The sequence below is a fragment of the Artemia sp. Qi Xiang Cuo genome, chromosome 1, assembly GCF_049724085.1.
Source record: "Artemia sp. Qi Xiang Cuo chromosome 1, ASM4972408v1, whole genome shotgun sequence".
NCBI classification, from domain to species: domain Eukaryota; kingdom Metazoa; phylum Arthropoda; class Branchiopoda; order Anostraca; family Artemiidae; genus Artemia; species Artemia sp. Qi Xiang Cuo.
The window spans coordinates 28,731,450-28,750,185 of NC_142794.1; the positions used below are offsets into that span (position 1 = coordinate 28,731,450).

Sequence of the window (18,736 nt, forward strand, 5' to 3'; positions counted from 1 at the left end):
CACGTGTGGGGCCCACACTAATCTGGTATTTAAAGTGAACTTGGGTACCTTAGGCAAACCTGGGCCTAGTACATAGCCTTTCAGAAGCACCCAAGTTTCCATAAAGACGACTTTAATCCCTGGGTTACGACTTACTTCACTCAAAGATAAATTAGGTGGTAGTTCAAATTCTAACCATTCTCAAGACTTTTATCCACAATAAGGAGTTGGAAAAATAAATTAAAAAGTGGTTTTCTCATTTTATTGTTGAGTGTTGTCGAATACTACTGTTTTCCGATGACCTGTTCATTTGTTATTTCTCATCTTAACGTCTACTTATTTAATTAATAGGTATTACCCCTGATGACACAAAGATCCTGTGACAATTCTGGCCAAGACAATGAACAAAAACGTTAGAATTTTTTAAAGCTATTATTTATTTATTAACTATACAATAAAAAAAAGGTCTGTTTTCTTATGAAATACCGAAAATGTCCTCTTTGTGAATGCTGCAAGGTCTATGGAAAAGCTGTTGTCTTTCGTGAAACCATTTGTTGCAGACTGAAAAAAATAGAAATTGTAGTGAAATATCTACCGAATAGACACTTGATAAATCACAATTTTATATAAAGCTAGAGAAAAGGTCTTTACTACTTGAATTTAGCACAAAAAGCCCCATCAATATTATGGATTAATAAAAACGGAGTACTTGTGCGTTAAACACCCAAACAAGAAATACATTTTCTGAATTCTTGTTTTATTTTGTAAGGTCCCATGAGTTTATTTTCGCCCGCTCATATACGTATAAACTGTTCACAGAGTAGAAAAAGAAAAAGAAGTAAAACGAAGTGAATGAAGAAAAAGCAACTTTTAAATAAGAAAAATTGACAAAAAAATTTTATGTGTTACATTTTATGTTACATGCTGCATATTGTACATTTTATAGTCAACAAGCTACATTTTCTTGTTTTATACTATTGGTCAAAGGAGGGTTGAGCTGAATTCTATTGATTTGAACGGGGCTAAGCTGAATGAGGCTTGAGTTACATTGTAATTGAGTTGAAAGGTGTTGAGGTGAATAAGGACTTAGTTAATCAGGTTTCGAGTTAAATGTGGTACGAGTTCAACAAGGTTTGAGTTGCATTGTGGTTGAATTAGACGGGAGTTGAGCTAACAGGGCTTGATTTGAAAGGGTGTTGAACTAAATGGGTTGGGTCGAACGAGATCGAGTTAAATGAGGGTTCACTTTAAATGGGAAATTCCCCCCGCAGCATTCCTTCAAAGTTTCAACCTAAAGCCCTAAGCCGTTTCTGAGATTTTGCAGATATGCTCTTTAGACAGTCTGGCCGCAAAAAGTGTCTTTCGGTTTAGTTCAACATCCACTTCAATATTCCCTAGAAGTTTCAAATTAATCCCCTCAGTCGTTCCCAAAATATTGCAGAAGCCCCCTTTTCTGTTATTTTATTATTAACTTAATAAACACAATGTATTCTACAAAAGAATGTTTTCAAAGAAAAGTAAAAAGCTAGATTAAACTAAAGAGCGTAGAAATAAAGCCAAGAATTTTTCAAGCGTAAAACTACTGCAAATCACCATCAATATACAAATGAAATCCAAGATGAGCAGAAACTACAATACTTAACAGAGTCAAACTCAAACCAAGCAGAAACAACCTAAAAATAGAGTAAGGCTAACACCTCCTGTGTCTTCTGAAGACCAGAACATAATTTTCACTTAAAAAAAACAATGTTTATTTCGAGCTATGTCTTTCTATTTGTCATAACATCAATAATAAATCACCATCATAACCAAGATTACTGAGAAAAAAATGAATGTGAATTGGCAGTTTAATATATATACTAATATTTATTCCATAAAGCCTTAACAATTTTCGATTTATTAAAAAAGAGAAAAAAAAAGAGAAAACGGTTTAAGATTTATTTTGTTTTCAGTAGAGTTCAAATTATGTTCTGGTCTTTAGAATGCATGCGGGGCGTCAGTCTAGTTCATCTTAGTATATCCTCGTTTGTTAGTTTCAATTGGTTATTTACTGTAATTTCTGTTCGTTTTGTGTTTTTTTTTGTGGTGATTTATAGTAGTTTTATGCTTGAAAAACTATATGGCTTTATTCTTGCTTGTCTTTGGTTTAATCTAGCTCTTTACTTTTCTTTAAAGTACTTCTTTTGTAGAAAACTTTTTTTTAAATAGTTCATGCTGGTTGTCATTGATAATAATTTAATTTAACTCACGATGTTTTTAATTGAGTGCAGATTATGCTCTGGTCTTTGGAACGTATGGGGGGCAGTCACACTCCTCTTAGTTTCTCCTCGTTTTTTTAGTTTCACTTGGTTATTTATTGTAGTTTCTGTTCGTTTTTATGTTTTATTTATTTTTCGATGGTTATATAGTAGTTTTATGATTGAAGAAATATGTAGCATGTTTTGGCTCATCTTCGGTTTAATGTAGCTCTTTACTTTTCTTTGAAAAACTTCATTTGTAGAAACTGTTTCCTAAAATTGATTTATGCAATCGATCAATCAACCAATCAAGCAATCAACCTTTTATTTTTAAATAAATGAACAAACGAAACAATTAACATGAACATTTCGACTCAAGGCAATGCTTGTGCGAGTCACACCCGATATTGGTAAACAAATTTATATCAAACTATGAAATGAAAAAAGGAGAGCTGATAACATAAGAGAGGGATAAAGAATTAGAAAAGAAAGAATTGAGACGAGGTGGAGTCAAAGAAGGAGAGTGAGAGGATAAGATACAAACGAAAAATTGAGACATTAACTCATGCAGTATCCAATACTGTGTAAGAGAGGTATCGTTTTTTGAGTGTTTCAAATGATTTTATGGATTTAATAGATTCATTAATTGAGTTCCATACAGAAATACTTCTATAAACTGGAGAGTGTTGAGACCTTGTAAGCCTTCTTCTTGGTAGCATAAAATTGTACTTGTTGCAGCGGAGAGCTTTTCCTCGATGAATTGTGCTACAAAGTTCGAAGTACCTGGAAAGACTTTGAGGAATTCTATTCGATATTGCCAAGTGTGCTAAACGCAGATTACTAACGTTGATTATCTCTGTTATACCTATTGTTCCAGTGTCTCTGTATAGGATCCAGTGTCTCTGTATAGGTCTGTTGAGGATTATAGCTTGGGGAGGCAATATGTGGCCTTGACTGCACGGTTTTGTGATCTCTTTCATGATTTCAGATGAGATTTGAATGTATTGCACCAAACAGAACGGCAGTAGTTCAAGTAGGGGAAGACATAAGCATTATAAAGCATTTTCATTATGTCAGCACTTAGAGGCAGGCTAGCTCTATGTAACCTTGATATTTGCCGTGAGACTGTTGAAGACAGCTGGGATATGTGATGTTTGAACGAAAGAGAGGAATCTACAAATACGCCAAGGAACTTTGTGACTGTGGTCTGAGGGATGGGATTTCCATTGATTGACATTGCGACATTGTGAGACAATGAGGAGTTTGAAGGAGCAGAAGTGAAGACTATGATGCATCTTTTGTAGCATTTACCTGTATTTTGTTACGAAAACACCAGTCAGATATTTCGTCAAGAGTTTTTTGGGCCTTTTTGCTGCAGACTCAGATGATTCAGCAGCAATGAAGAAATTTGAGGCATCAGCGAATAGTACTGGGTGTGCATTTGTAGTAAGGCATGTTGTCAGGTCATTGATATACCAAATTAAAAAGAGCGGTCCAAGTACCGACCCCTGAGGTACGCCAGATTTTTCCGGTAATTCTGGCGACACACTACCCTCCACAATTACACACTGCTTACGATCAGTCAGGTACGAAGAAAACCACTCGTGAGCAACACCATATATTCAAAATGAATGTAATTTTGTGAGGAGGGTTGAGGAGGGCATACCGTGTCGAAAGCTTTAGTGAAATCCAGAAATATCCCTAGTACCTTTTCTACAGCATCCTGGCTATTTAATATGTATTCAACTGAATCAACTAAGGCATGCAAAGTTGAATTATAACGCCGAAACCCGTATTGACGGGGAGAGAATAGCTGCTTGCCATCGAGGAACCTATATACTTGGTTATAAACCACTCGCTCGAGGACTTTTGATATAACCGGTAGAATTGATTTGGGTCGATAATTAGAGATAAGACTCTTGTCTCCTTTTTTGTAGAGGGGAAGGACTTGGGCAGCTCTGAACACATTAGGATAAACTCTGGTTGCTAGTGAAAGGTTGACCAAGTGTGTAAGTGGAGCTACAAGACCTGCAGAGGCCTCCTTCAAGATATAGTTGCACAGCCCAAAGGTGTCTTGAGTTTTACCATTAGGCAGCTTACTGATAATCACTAGCAATTCCGCTTTCGTACATGGTGCTAGAAAAAGACCTGATATTGTTCTACTGTGGGTTTGTTCAGGAGATGGGCCAGAAGCATGTAGAGATGTCTGATTAACGAAAAATTGATTAAAAGCATTAGCACGAGATTCACTTGTTACTGTCTCACCACGCATATTTATTATTTCTTTAGGTATAGCCACCTTGTTCCTTTTTTGACATATTATTTCATTAACAACCTCCTATACTTTTCTCAAGTTACTCTTACATTCATTTATTCATTCCGCATAATACCGCCTATTTGCATTACGTACTAATCCGTTTAATGTATTTCTGTACTTTTTGTATGTCTCTCTCGCTTCAGAAGTTGTAGATTTACAAGCTTTCAGGTACAGTCTATTTCTGTGTTCGGTAAACTGAACGAGACCTTTCGTCATCCAAGGAGTTTGGGGAACACTTTTGATCCAACTTTTTTGTAGAGGAAAACACCGTTCTGTTAACTGTTTAAGCCGGCTCGTGAGTGCATTTGCTGCCATATCTGCCGAAGACGCATGAGTTACAGCAGACCAATCATTCAATTTCAAGGTTTCAGTGAAGTAATCAATTTTTTTTTTGAGAAAAACTTCGATACGTGAAAACACGATTACACGCTGACTTAGTGGACCGGCCTACCCTTGTTGGGACTATTGTGATGACTGGGTAGTGATCGGAAACATCAGATGTTATAATATGTGAGGTAAAAGATATGTGAGGGTTAAAGGAAAGGAATATATTGTCAATCAGTGTTGCAGTATTTCTAGCTGAACAAGACCGCGTGGGAAAGAATACAGTGGGGAGAAGACCAGATGATACGGTTGTATCAAGGAACGAATGCGAGTTGGCGTCACCGTCAGTCGTCAGCAAGTTGATGTTAAAGTCACCCATAAGACATGTATTTTTACCTCTACCACATTTATTAATCTCCGACATAAGCTGCTCAGCTTGCTAACAGAAAATGTCACTTGGAAATGGCGGTGGCTTATAAAAAAGGCACAAGAAATCAACTGGAGATGACTTTCCAAGAATTTCAATGACTATTGAGTAGACAGATCGACTACGTTCGACCACACCATTAAAAATTGATCCCAAGTCATCGCGGCGCTTGTAAGAGATAGAATCATTTACAAATAATATAATGCCACCGTAGCACTTTGTTATGTGCCATGGAAGATGTATGGCTTCACAACCCGGCAAACAGTATGGCGACATGTCATCTTGAGAAGACAGCCAAGTTTCAGTTAAACCAACTAAACTAAAAGGATTTTTTTTCCAGCAGTGAATGTAAGAATATCATCCCATTTGTGTTTAATTTCCTTGAACAGTATGGCAGAAAAGATTAAATTTATCATTAGTAGAAATTGCAGGAAGTATTTCATTAAGATATTCTTGGGGTGTTGCATATGAGCAGGATGAGGCATTCACCCTGTCTATCACGGGATTAGTAGCTGACTCTTCATCGCATTCTGGCAGATTTAGAAATGCGGTTTTCAGCAGGGACTGTTCAGTTAGGAATGAAAAATCATTCATTGTCGATATCACCGATGTTTTTTATTTTCATCAATGAGACTACATACTTATTGTGGATTAAAAAAATAATAACAGTTGTGTTACGGTGTTTGTAGTATTTCGTGATGATGTGTGCTGATTATGACTTTAACCACCAAAAACGGGCAAAACTCACGTGAAAAAAAAATCACAGTTCCTTCCCCCCCCCCCCCGCTTATTTTTTTTTCTTTCTTTTTTTTTAGTCTGAGAAATTCGACCGTCTATCACAACAAGAAGAGAGGCATAAGAAGGAAATAGAGCAGGAAAAATATAAGCAGGATAAGAAGTAGAAAGAGAAAAAGAAATGAGAAAAAAAAGTAGAAAGAGAAAAAGAAATGATAACACTAAGGTAGAAAAGCAACAATGTTACAAATTAATTACACCTTACACCCATTAATATTATTATCAATACACTTTCTTAGTTTTAAATACCCCCGATTGAAGTATCAAGATATTTTTTCAAAATGATAATCTCATCCTTATTTGACACTTTACGGGCACTTGTGGGTCTGGTTTTAACCATAACGTTTCCATCAGTGGTCCAGACATTTTTCAGTCCAAATTCAGTTTTTGCGTATGCGAATAACTCACGTTTAGTTTTTGTTAGGCATTCAGTGAAAGACATTCTAGACCCCTTGACTTGCTTCCTATTTTTTTAAATCTGTGACCGAACTCTAAGGTTTGAAAGTGTCACTCCAGTCGGTCTTGTCAGATTTGACACTTTGCGTCCTGTTCTTCGGGCAGAGACAATATCAGAGGCATCTAAAGGAATGCCCGGAAATTTCTGCGCACATAGTTCCATAAGTTTGTTTTTAAGTTCTCCTTGATAACAGTGTTCGTTGTGACATCTTCTTTGAGGCCAAAAAATATCAGTTGGTTACCTAGCGACGCTTGTGCAAGGGTCTCATTGTGATTGTCTATTGTCCCTTTAATTTCACTGACTGACGCTTTCACAGTATTAGTAGCTAGATCGATATCGGAAACGGACTTATCAAGGGATTTTAAACGCCGGTCAGGTTCACAGAACTTGTCTTTCACCATTTTCTCAAGATCGAGCGACAGACTATTGTAAATCTCCGTTTTGATGTTTTCGATGGTGGACTCACTCGGTTCTGTTGTCTGATTTGCAGCATTAAGTCTGCTGACAGCTGTTTCAACTTCTTGGCTGATTTTTAAGTCCAAGTCCTTTTCGATTTTGTCAGTTCACTGTTTTGTTTTAACTTTCAGTTGGTTTATTTGGTTTGTCAGTATGATTAATTGTTCTTCCGTACTTTCGTTGCCAGAGAACTTCACATCTGAATCAGAGCGCATTGTTCTACCACCTGCCGTTTGAATCTGAAACTTACTTTTATCCGAACAAGACACATTACTTGCCCGTGTCTTTCGTTCAACCGACTAACCAATTCTTCTTCCTTCGAATCTCTGTTGTCAACTTAATAATTATGCTGTAAATACTGTCCTCAATAGGCGCAAAATAATAAAACAACCTTTAATTACCGCTTTAAAAATTCTTGGGCTAGACTGTATCAAAATTATTGGGCTAGATGACCATCATTCAACCATCTCTTATATTTTCCTTCAGCACCTTCAGAAAATTATGTTAAAAGAAACACGAAAACTTACTGGCAAGAGGGGCAATTAAATCCCCCCGTTTTCCAAAGTGCATTGCAATAAATGACGTTCGCCAGCGGTTAGTTAGCTTATGCAATAATTAGTTTGTATATCCAATATATTGCGCTACAGTATACTTGGCACGGAATACAACACTGGTAAATTTTTGAACTTGCTTGCTTGAATGCTAGTTGCTAACTGCATAGCAAAGTATAATCACCTACGGAACAAGTACTGACAAAACTCTCCAAAAGTCACCCCGCGTACCTCAGCGCCTCTAGACGCAAAATGTTGTACTACTTAATCGCTCCGAGCTAAAGTACTTTGCTCCGGCCAATAATTATGCTAGAGCGCGATTCAGGCGACGAGTGACCGGAATGAATTGTTTAACTACGGTTTTTAGTTGCCAGGTTCGCATAGGTATACAAAGGGTCACTTTTTTTGTGTGGAGAGGATAGGTTTTGTCAGTACTTGTTCCGTAGGTGATTATACTTTGCTGAATAGTAGCAACTGTGTGACTCTGTAACTTGAGGATGGAACTTAATGGGTCTCGTTCTTAAAGTTTTAAATTTCATGCTTGTTTTTAATTGATACTAAATAAGAAAAACAAGTTTTATTCAACTGAAAGTAAGGAGCAACATTAAACATTAGAACAAGCAGAAATTATTACTTATATAAGGAGGGTTGCCCCCTACTCAACACCACGTTTTTTACATTAAAACTTTTTAGTACTTTTAAAGAAGCTTCTTATTGTTCTAATTCAATGAACCCTGTGTTTCAGGAGTCGTTCTTAAACAATTTAGACAAAATTTGAACTTTAGCTTATTTCTATAGGTATTTTATAGAAAATACTAAAAATGAAAAGATGCTTCCCCTGGAGTTTGAAAAGTATATTTTGAACCCCCCCCCTCTTTTTCATGAATTAGCACCGCTGTTTATATTTCTTTTTCAGGGATAAGATGTGGTTGAAAGTGAAATGCAAAATATGAAATTAGTTTATACATACTCCATTTTGATCCTTTTAATACTGGACAGCCTCCATGTCTTGTTCGATAATCGCCATCTCCGCTAGTTTTAAGATTAAACCAAAATACAGCACTTCCTTTTTCTGGCCAGACTGAAACACCAGCAAGCGTAAACGCGGTTGCGCCACCTGCTGGGACATCTTCGAGCTGAGAAAATAACATTATTCTTCAATTAAATTTTTAGACTGGGTAAGTGAACTGTGGATTAAATTGACAAGAAATGGGCATTGGATACCGGAGTTTTGAGAAAAAAGACATTACTTCGCCATCACTTGCAAAAAAGCTAAAACACGAAATATTGAATTTGCAGGTTTCCCCCACTTGCAAAGAACATGCCGATTGCTGCTAGCAGACGGCTAAATATCCTTTCAAGTATCAACAAATATTACGAAGAAGCCGTTGGTGTAGATTTCAGCATGGCCCTATCAATTCCGCCTTTTTGACTACTTGATCAGTCACGACAGTCATAGATAGGTCTAACGCTTAGAGTTGGGAGGAGACGAGATCCTTGACATAAAACAGGAGAACCTTGCGTTCTAAACAGTGTTTTTCCTCCTTAAAAAATGTTCAGAGATTTAATTGAAATTGCTGTGCTAGTTCTGAGGCTTCGAAGACTGACCCCTTCTATGGAAGACTTGATCAATCCTGACAAGCTATCAAAGAATTTGAGAGTGATAGATTTTGAGTAAGAGGGGGATGGGTACGGCATCAGTAAGAGAACCCTATAGTCCATAGATTATCTTCTCCCTTAAAGAGAGGTCAGGAGCTTAATTACTGTCGTTGGCAAGGACTAATTTCATCCTCACTACAACAAATATGAAAAGAATGCTTACATCTTTTGACCCCTATCGCCGAACTCCTCAAACCTCCAAGTAGATATCGTCTGTGACGATCATTGAATCCCAACAAAATGAAAATTTTTTTAAGTTTTTCGACTAGGAATTGAATTAACAAATAGCCTTAATCAACCTTTTCTTGGAAGCGGGCATTTAAAGGCAAGGCTTCAAGGTACCTGGGTATGGGGCCTCAACCTTGGTGCTGGTCAATCTATGCGGAGAGACGAGCGCTTATCTTTGATGGCTTCTCTATACTTAACTACCAATCCACAGCTACACTTTGGGATCGGCTCCATTCCCAAGCTTCCGAAAATACCTCCGACAAAACCATCAACGGTAATAAGATGTCCACTCACTGTGCTCATTTAGTCACAGACATAACCAAAAAAACTGGATGGACTTGGCTAGTGCAAGCATGTCCATAATCGTCATATTTTTCACTGCTGCCCTTTTTGCTCTTTCCTGTCATTCGGCGTAACAGTGAAATATAAACACAAGTGAAAATGCGGATAAGTGTTCCGACGGGGAAAAAGTTAATTCAAATACTTATGTGAATCTAACAGTTCGTGGTAACGAACTGTAAGTAAGGAGCGACCCGGCTCAATAGTAGCCGAAAACCTAAAAATGGGATTTTGATACCAATAGATACATCAAAAGAATCAGATTTAAATACTGATTTTAAATATATAAGTTTCATCAAGTTTAGTCCTACTCATCAAAAGTTACGCGCCTGAGAAAATTTGGCTGATTTTCGAAAAAAGGGGGAAAGACCCCATAAAAGCTATAGAACCTTAATGAAAATGACACCATCAGAATTAGAGTATTAGAGAACCCTAATGTGCACGTTTCAAGCTTCTATTTCCAAACATGTGAAATTTTGTATTTTTTGCCAACAGAAAGATCATGGAAGCGTGTTTATTTGTTTTTTTTTCAGAGGTGATCGTATCGACCCAGTAGTGATAGAATATCGTGGGAGGGCTCATTCGAACAGAAATTTAAAAGTTCTAGTGCCCTTTATAAGTGACCAAAAAAATGGAGGGCAACTAGGCCCCCTTACACGCTCATTGTTTCCTAAAGTCACCCGATCAAAATTTTGAGATAGCCATTTTGTTCAGCATGGTCGAAAATATAATAAATATGTCTTTTAGGATGACTTAATCCCCCAAAGTACCCGGGGGGAGGGCTGAAAGCTATGAACTTTACCCAATGTTTACATATAGTATTGGTTATTGGGAAGTATACAGACGTTTTCAAGGGGGATTTTTTCCTGGTAGTGGGGGGTGTTATATGGGAGTATCTTTCCATGGAGGAAGTTTTCATGGGGGAAGAGACATTGGTATGAAGGGGGTGCCGGATTTCCCTGCATTATTTAAAAAAACGATCAGAAATTAAATAAAAAAAAAACAAGTTTTTCAACTGAAAGTAATCAGCAACATCAAAATTCAAAACGAACAGAAATTATTAATAATATGATTCGGTTTACCCCCTGGTCAATACCTCGCTCTTTAAGCCAAAGATTTTTTAGTACTTTCAAAAGAGCTATTTATTCTAATTAACGGCCTTTGTGATTAAGGGGTCATTTTTAAATAATTGGTAAGAAATTCGATCTTTAGCGTAAAGAGCGAGGTATTGACTAGGGGGCGAACCCCCTAATATACGTATTAAAAATACATGGATATAGAAGTTCGTTACGAAAGTTAATTCGTAAGTTAAGTATATTTATTACTCATAAAAACGTTCGTAAACAAAATTAAACAACTTTCGAGAAAGCCATTTAACCAAATAAAAGCAAAATTAATATGCATTTGTTTTTAATTATTCATGTACAGTGAGCCAAAATCAATACCTCCATTAATTCAAAACGTTCAAAAATTAAATAAAAGAAACGAGTTTTTTAACTGAAAGTAAGGAGCAGCATTAAAACTTACAACGAACAGAAATTATTCCGTATATGAAAGGGGCTGTCCCCTCCTCAACGCCTCACTCTTTACGCTAAAGTTAGAATCTTTCTCACATCTCTATTTTTTCAAACAATAAAAAACTTCAGCGCAAAGCGCGAGGCGTTGAGGAGCGGACAGCCCCTTTCATATACGGAATAATTTCTGTTCGTTTTAAGTTTTAATGTTGCTCCTTACTTTCAGCTAAAAAAAACTTGTTTTTTTTATTTAATCGTGCCTAAAACTAGGCATTGCTTGCCTTAGCTCGCACATTAAAAGGGTTTTCAGTTAAATAGTACCCATTTTGAGTAACACTACATTGTTTCTTGCCACTCTCTGGAAAGATCAGGGTTTTAATAGTTAATGGTGGTCACTTCCTTCAAGTCGTTTTCAGTATTTCCAATGTTTCCACCCCTTACTTGTGTCCGATGGGCCTGAATATCCCGCGTAAGAAACACTGCATAAATGTGTAAAATGTGTCAATGTGTAAAATTCCGTATTTTTTTCCTAAGAAGGAAGATTATTTGCCAGTGATGATTGTATTGAGCCGGTCATCATAGAATATAAGGAGAGAACTCATTCGAACAAAAATTTAAAACAACAGTCCGCTTTTACAGTAAAAAAAAAAAAATAATATCTCGCCTTAGCATGTTGTCAATTCCTGCCATTGTCGGCCCAAATAGGGTCAAAGTGTTATCGAGCGAACAACTCATGGTTCGTTTACACATTGCGGAAATCCATGCAGAAATCCGTCCGTTTCTGTTCGAACTGTGGCTAAAATAACGCTGCGTTTTAAGGCAAAGATTTCAAATTATTGCAACAGCATGACCTATGTTCTTACCCTCTTCTGAAAGCTGTTGGGCAATAGAGAGCCAAATGACACCATTTTTCTTAGTTTTCTCATAGCCTGGGTGCGCAGGATCATAGAAGCTGGGGTAGCCTTGAACCAAAGTTATAAGATCGTGTAGTTTTTTATAATCCATACTCATGATTTTAGTCATTTAAAAATTTTGCCAAGATTCCGTCCTGATTTGACCAAAACGTTGCGGAAAGCTAGAGATTTTTTCTAGCATGAAAACGGACGGAATTTCCGCAGGGATTGCTAAATCCGCATGAATTTCCGCAATGTGTAAACGAACCATCAGAGATAAGCTAAATTCGCATAGGATTATCGAAAATTATTTTAGCATACCAGTTTCAGAAGTTAGATTGACACGTGGTTGCGCTTCGTCCCTTAAGTTATGTGTAGTCCTTATAAAAGAAACGGTTGTGCTAATGTTAAGTTAAGTTTTGAGGAGGGTTTAGTTGCAGCTGAATATGATTATAAATATTATAATTTTTTTGGGTGCTGTTTGGAGGTTCGGTGGTTTTCGGTTCCGGTAAGTTGAGCTCTAATTATGATTTCTTTTTTCTCTTTATTTTTATATTGTTTTTTTTTTTGGTTTTTCGATTTATTAAGAGGGTTTTCTCCCGCACAAGCTTGCTTCACGGAATCGATTATGTATACTTTATTTTTTAAATAAACCCAGTGTTACTCACTTAATGGCTGCACAATATTGCATAGCTGCGCACCGACTATTATGGAGAAAGGTGGAGGTGGATGGGTTATTATACGGGGCAGAGAAAGTCTAAAAAAAAGTGCATTCTTAGACTCACATTTTCGAACTATCCACGAAAGATCCTCCAGTTAAGTTTTAGGGTATCTTACCCTAAAATTTCGCAGGGGATTGTAACAACTCTGTTAAATGTAATAAATGTGGAGGTGATCAAAATAACAAGGGCCAAGCATGTTCAGCTCGGATTGTTAAGTGCGCTAATTGTTGAGGGAATCATCGTAGCGTGTCCGGAGCTTAAAAAGCACCTCCCCGTTTAAGGGTTCTCAGGAAAATTTAATTCATCTACCCGTGTTCTACTCGTGACAAGCTTGGAACTCTCGAAAGGTTTTTTAATAGTTACGAAATTGTGTGCATCACTGAACACTTTCTAAGTGTTTATAGCGTCTCCCTGTTAGAGCTCTCGCGTGACCACATGTTCTTTTTTCGGCCCGCCAAACTGAGATCTTGTCATCCTTTCGGCAGCCTAGCAAATGCACTGAATAAGAAGTTTTCTTGTGCTGTTTTTGAAACTTCCGACGTATATATTTCAGTTGATTTTGTTTTGTTTTTTTATGTGCGTGTATATCCCAACGAACGATCGAAGTGAGTCTACTTATCATAAATTTGCCACAGCTTGTTCTTCGTGTTCTAAATCCATTCGTAGGACTCGGCCAGCAAATAAGTCAATATTTATTTGAAGTTATTTTAACACGGATCTGAGTATGCACCGCTTGCTCAAATATTAATTTCCTCCCTTCCTAGTAGCGTTTTTATGCTAACAAAAACAAATCCGGTTTGTTATGTGCATAACTCGGACTCCACTGCCGATTTGGATTTCGTTCTAACAGACACCAACCAGATGCAGGGCACTACGGTTAAAGTTTAAAGCGACATCCTAACAAGCGATCACTTAAGTTTGCAGTTTAGACTTACCTATTCTCTGCCCCTTCATGTGCAAAAGCCCAAGTGGTTTTTTAAACCTTGCTGGAATCGTCTTGATCTCTCTCTTTAAATCCGGATTCCATTTCATCTTTTATGCACGTCCATAAGGGGGAACAATCGTGATTTGGATTTTTACTTGGCCTAATTAGTTCACTTAATCAAGGTCGCTGCTTCAGTCTCTCTAACTTTAACCGAAGTCCGATTTGGGACACGTAATAAAGGGCGGAGTGAAGACGTTGAACTTCAGAGTGCTAAACATCGACACAAGTTCTGGTTTTGTACTTGGGCCGACAGCGGTTATCCAATTTCAAGTAGTTTATTTCAGAACGTCAAATATGCGAAGCGTGTATATAGAAATACTGTGCGGCAATTGAAACGGCGTCAAATCTGCAATCTTTCGCGGGATATTAAAAATAGTCCCCAGCTGTTGTGGCGCCATGCGTTAAAACTTACCTCGACTTCTTCACCTCAGGCCAGTCCGGTTGATTCTGAGGACAATCTTTTAGAAAAGATATTTTTCCACTTTTTCTTCTGACGATCCACCTCCTCTTTACACAACATTTAGATTTATACTTTTGGGTCATTTTGCAAAGTTAGACCAATTAAAAACTATGTCATACCACGCCTGCATCTATTCAGGCACATATTCGCCGTCTTAAATCAGGTAAAGCATTGGGTTCAGACGGCCTGCAACATGTACATCTGATATACAGAACAGTAAAATTGTTCGGACATCTTACTATTTTATTCCAGGCTTGCATCGCCCGGCAGAATATTCCTGATTTGCTATGTGAAGGTCTAGTAACGTGCATTTTTAAGAAAAATAAAGACCTGAAATCCTGTGACGTATATAGACCGATTACTGTATGTTTGAGGATTGGCAAGCTTCTTCAGAAGCTTCTCTATAATGAAATTAGCACAAAATATGATCATGATGATAACCAATTCGGGAAGACCTTGGCGTGCAAAACGCCCATGCAACTTTTCTAGCGATTCTAGGCAAAAAAAAGGCAAAACGTAACCTCCATATTATTTTGTGCCATTGACATTTCAAAGGCTTTTGACTCCATTCTTCACTCCCAAGCGATACTCTTTCTCTTTAGAAGTGGAGTTAATCCATTTGTTTGTTCGTGCCTGTGGCAGTGGTATCAGAACCCGGCAATCCGGATACGTTTCCAAGGCAATGTTAGCAATCGTATTCGTATGCGCCATGGTGTTAAGCAAGGATTTTTGTCTGTACCCTTCCTGTTTTTTTTTTCGTTCTGTTATACTCCTCTTTAAAGCATTTTTGTTGTGTACAGAGAGTAACAATAAATAAATTATTATTATTATTGTTATTAAAAGTTCTTTTAATTTTCCTTAGCCTCCGTTTAGAAATATATTTGGATTAAGCGTTAATTAGGTTGCTAAGAAAAAGGCAGGTCCCTTTTTGTTGCGGATAGTGTTGTTTTTACCGGAAAATAGTCGATCAAAGTCGAATTTTAGCTTGAAACTGTGGGTCTCTTGGCGGTGGTTGTCTCTGTTTAGTTAATAAAAACCCTGGTTTACTGCAAAGTAAATCAGAGGCAACGCTGTAGCGTTGTCTATAGTAAAGGCCATACGGCTCCAATGTTTTATTATTTATTTATTATTTTTTTCCCAGAGGCACTTCATATGGAAGGGGTCGTCTTAGAAACTTCAAAGGGGCTCATTCGATTGGAAATCGAAAGTTCTACTGCTCTTTTTAATAGTCAAAAATGATTGGAGGGCAACTAGCACCCCCCCCCCACGCCCATCATTCCCCCACATCCAATCAAAATTTTGAGATAGCCATTTTGTTCAGCGTAGTTGATTTACAGATAGAAAATATGTTTCTGAGGAGGACACTCCCCTACAACCCTCAGGGCAAGGGTTTTAAGTTATGCCCTGGGGGCATATAAGGTTTTTATAGAAGGCGTTGTCGTAGAAACTTAAAAACAGGCTCATTCGATCGGAAATTCAAAGGGCTGATGCCTTTTTTAATAGTCGAAAGTGACTGGAGGGCAACTAGCCCCCCTCCCCCACACCCATGATGTCCCCAAACACATCCAAACAAAATTTTTAGATAGCTATTTTGTTCAGCGTAGTTGATTTCCAGATAGAAAATATATTTTTGAGGAGGACAGGGCAAGGGTTTTAAGTTAAGCCCTGGGGGCACAGAAGGTTTTTATAGAGGGCGTTGTCATAGAAACTTCAAAAAGGCTCCTTCGATTGGAAATTCAAAAGGATAGTGCCCTTTTTAATAGTCGAAAGTGATTGGAGGGCAACTAGCCCCCCCCCCACGCCCGTCATTCCCCCAAACACATCCAATCAAAACTTTGAGATAGCCATTGTGTTCAGCGTAGTTGATTTCCAGATAGAAAATATGTTTCTGAGGACGATAATCCCCCACAACCCTCAGGGCAAGGGTTTTAAGTTATGCCCTGGGGGCATATAAGGTTTTTACAGAAGGCGTTGTCGTAGAAACTTCAAAAAAGGTTCATTCGATTAGAAATTGAAAGGGCTAGTGCCCTTTTTAACAGTCGAAAGTGATTGGAGGGCAACTAGCCCCCCCCCCCACGCCCATCCCAACCAACATAAATTTTGAGATAGCCATTTTGTTCAGCGTAGTTTATTTCCAGATAGAAAATATATTTTTGAGGAGGACACTCCCACAAAACCCTTAGGGCAAGGGTTTTAAGTTATGCCCTAGGGGCGTAGCCTATAAGGTTTTTATAGAAGTCGTTGTCGTAGAAACTTCAAAAAAGGCTCATTCGATAGGAAATTTAAAGGGCTAGTACCCTTTTTAATAGTCGAAAGTGATTGGAGGGAAAGTAGCCCTCCCACACGCCCATCATTCCCCCAAACACATCCAATCAAAATTTTGGAATAGCCGTTTTGTTCAGCGTAGTTGATTTCCAGATAGAAAATATATTTTTGAGGAGGACACTCCCTCAAAACCCTCAGGGCAAGGGTTTTAAGTTATGCCCTGGGGTCATATAAGGTTTTTATAGAAGGCGTTGTCGTAGAAACTTCAAAACAGGCTCATTCGATCGGAAATTCAAAGGGCTAGTGCCTTTTTCAATAGTCGAAAGTAACTGGAGGGCAACTAGCCCCCCCACACCCATCATTTCCCCAAACACATCCAATCAAAATTTTGAGATAGCCATTTTGTTCAGCGTAGTTGATTTCTTGATAGAAAATAGGTTTTTGACGTGGAAACTCCCCCACAACCCTCGGGGCAAAGGTTGTAAGTTATGCCCTGGAGCATATAAGGTTTTAATAGAAGGCGTTGTCGTAAAAACTTCAAAAAAGGCGCATTCGATTGGAAATTCAAAGGGCTAGTGCCCTTTTAATCATCTAAAGTGATTGGAGGGCAATGAGCCCCCCCCCCAAGCCCATCATTCCCCCAAAGACATCCAATCAAAATTTTGAGATAGCCATTTTGTTCAGCGTAGTTGATTTCCAGATACAAAATATGTTTTTGAGGAGGACACTTCCCCAAAACCCTCACGGCAAGGGTTTTAAGTTATACCCTGGGGGCATATAAGGTTTTTATAGAAGGCGGTGTCGTAGAAACTTAAAAAAAAGGCTCATTCGATTGGAAATTCAAAGGCCTAATGCCCTTTTTAATATCCGAAAATAGTTGAAACGCAACTAACCTCCTTCTGGCGTCCGCATTTCCTCCAAACACATCTACTCAAAATTTTGTAACAGCCATTCGATCGAACATAGTTTTAAGGTTAGGAAATCTGGTCGTTGAGGATGACAACTTTCCCAAGATCGTCAGTGAAAGAGTGGTAAGCTATGCCCTGGGGGCATATAAAGTTTTGCATAGATTATATTGTTATATAAACTTCAGAGAGGGCTCATTTGATTAGGCATTGAAGGTTCTAGTTCACTTTTTAAGCGTCAAAAGATATTGGAGGGTAACCAGCTTCCCACCCCCCCCCCCTAAACCCTTTTTTCCAAAATGTATCAAATAAAAATTTTAAGATAGCTATTTTGTTAAAAAAAAACCAAAGATCATGTAACAAAAATTCTGGTGTTGACACAACCCACCAGGGCCCGTGGGAAGGCGTTGTAAATTATGCCCTGGGGGCATATATGGGTCTTATGGAAGGGATGCTCGTATTAACTTCAAAGAGGGATCATTTGATTGGAAATTGAAAGTTCTAGTTCACTTTTTAAAAGTCAAAAGAGATGGGAGGGCACCTAGCCCCTCCCCCTCCCCTCCCTTTTTTTCTCAAACCCATCCGATAAGAACTTTGATATAGCTGTTTTTATAATATTACAAATACCATATAACGAAAACTCGGGGGTCAACAAAATCCGCCAGGGTCTGATGGCAGGTGTTGTAAGTTATGCCCTTGGGGAATATATGGTTCTTATTGAAGGGATGCTCGTAAAATATTCAGAGATGACTCATTTGATTGGAACATGAAAGTTGTAGTTAAGTTTTTTTGAGTCAAAAGATATTGGAGGGCAACTAGACCCCCCGCCCCTTTTCCCCAAATGCATCCAATAAATATTTTGAGATAGGCATTAAGTTAAAATTTCTCAAAAGTCAGATTAAAAAACTCAGGTGTCGTCAGAAACCCCCAGGGCCCAGGGGCAGGCGTTGTAAGTTATGCCCTGGGGCATATATTGTTCGTATGAAAGGGATGCTTGTGTAAACTTCAGAGAGGGCTCATTTGATGGGATATTTAAAATTCGAGCTCACTTTTTAATAGTTAAAAGAGACCCAAGGACAGCTATCCCCCGACCCATCTCATCAATATTTTGAAATATATATCTTGTTAAAAATAGTTCAAAGGTCGGGTATGAAAAAATCCTGTGTCAATAGAACCCCCCAGGGTACAGGGGAAGGCGTTCTAAGTTATGCCCTAAGGGCATG

At 38.1% G+C, this 18,736-nt stretch overlaps 1 protein-coding gene across 1 annotated transcript in view; it reads right to left on the bottom strand.

Moving 5' to 3' along the window:
• Positions 1-405: 405 nt before the first annotated feature.
• LOC148956180 (prolyl 4-hydroxylase subunit alpha-1-like) overlaps positions 406-18,736 on the bottom strand; it is a 71,817-nt gene continuing 53,486 nt past the window's right edge. Inside the window, exons 10-11 of the mRNA XM_089089635.1 lie at positions 8,514-8,679; positions 406-540 (exon numbers count right to left, since the gene is read on the bottom strand). Of these exons, the coding sequence (XP_088945761.1) occupies positions 455-540; positions 8,514-8,679 (252 nt within the window). The 3' untranslated portion in view covers positions 406-454. The remainder of the gene's footprint in view (positions 541-8,513; positions 8,680-18,736) is intronic.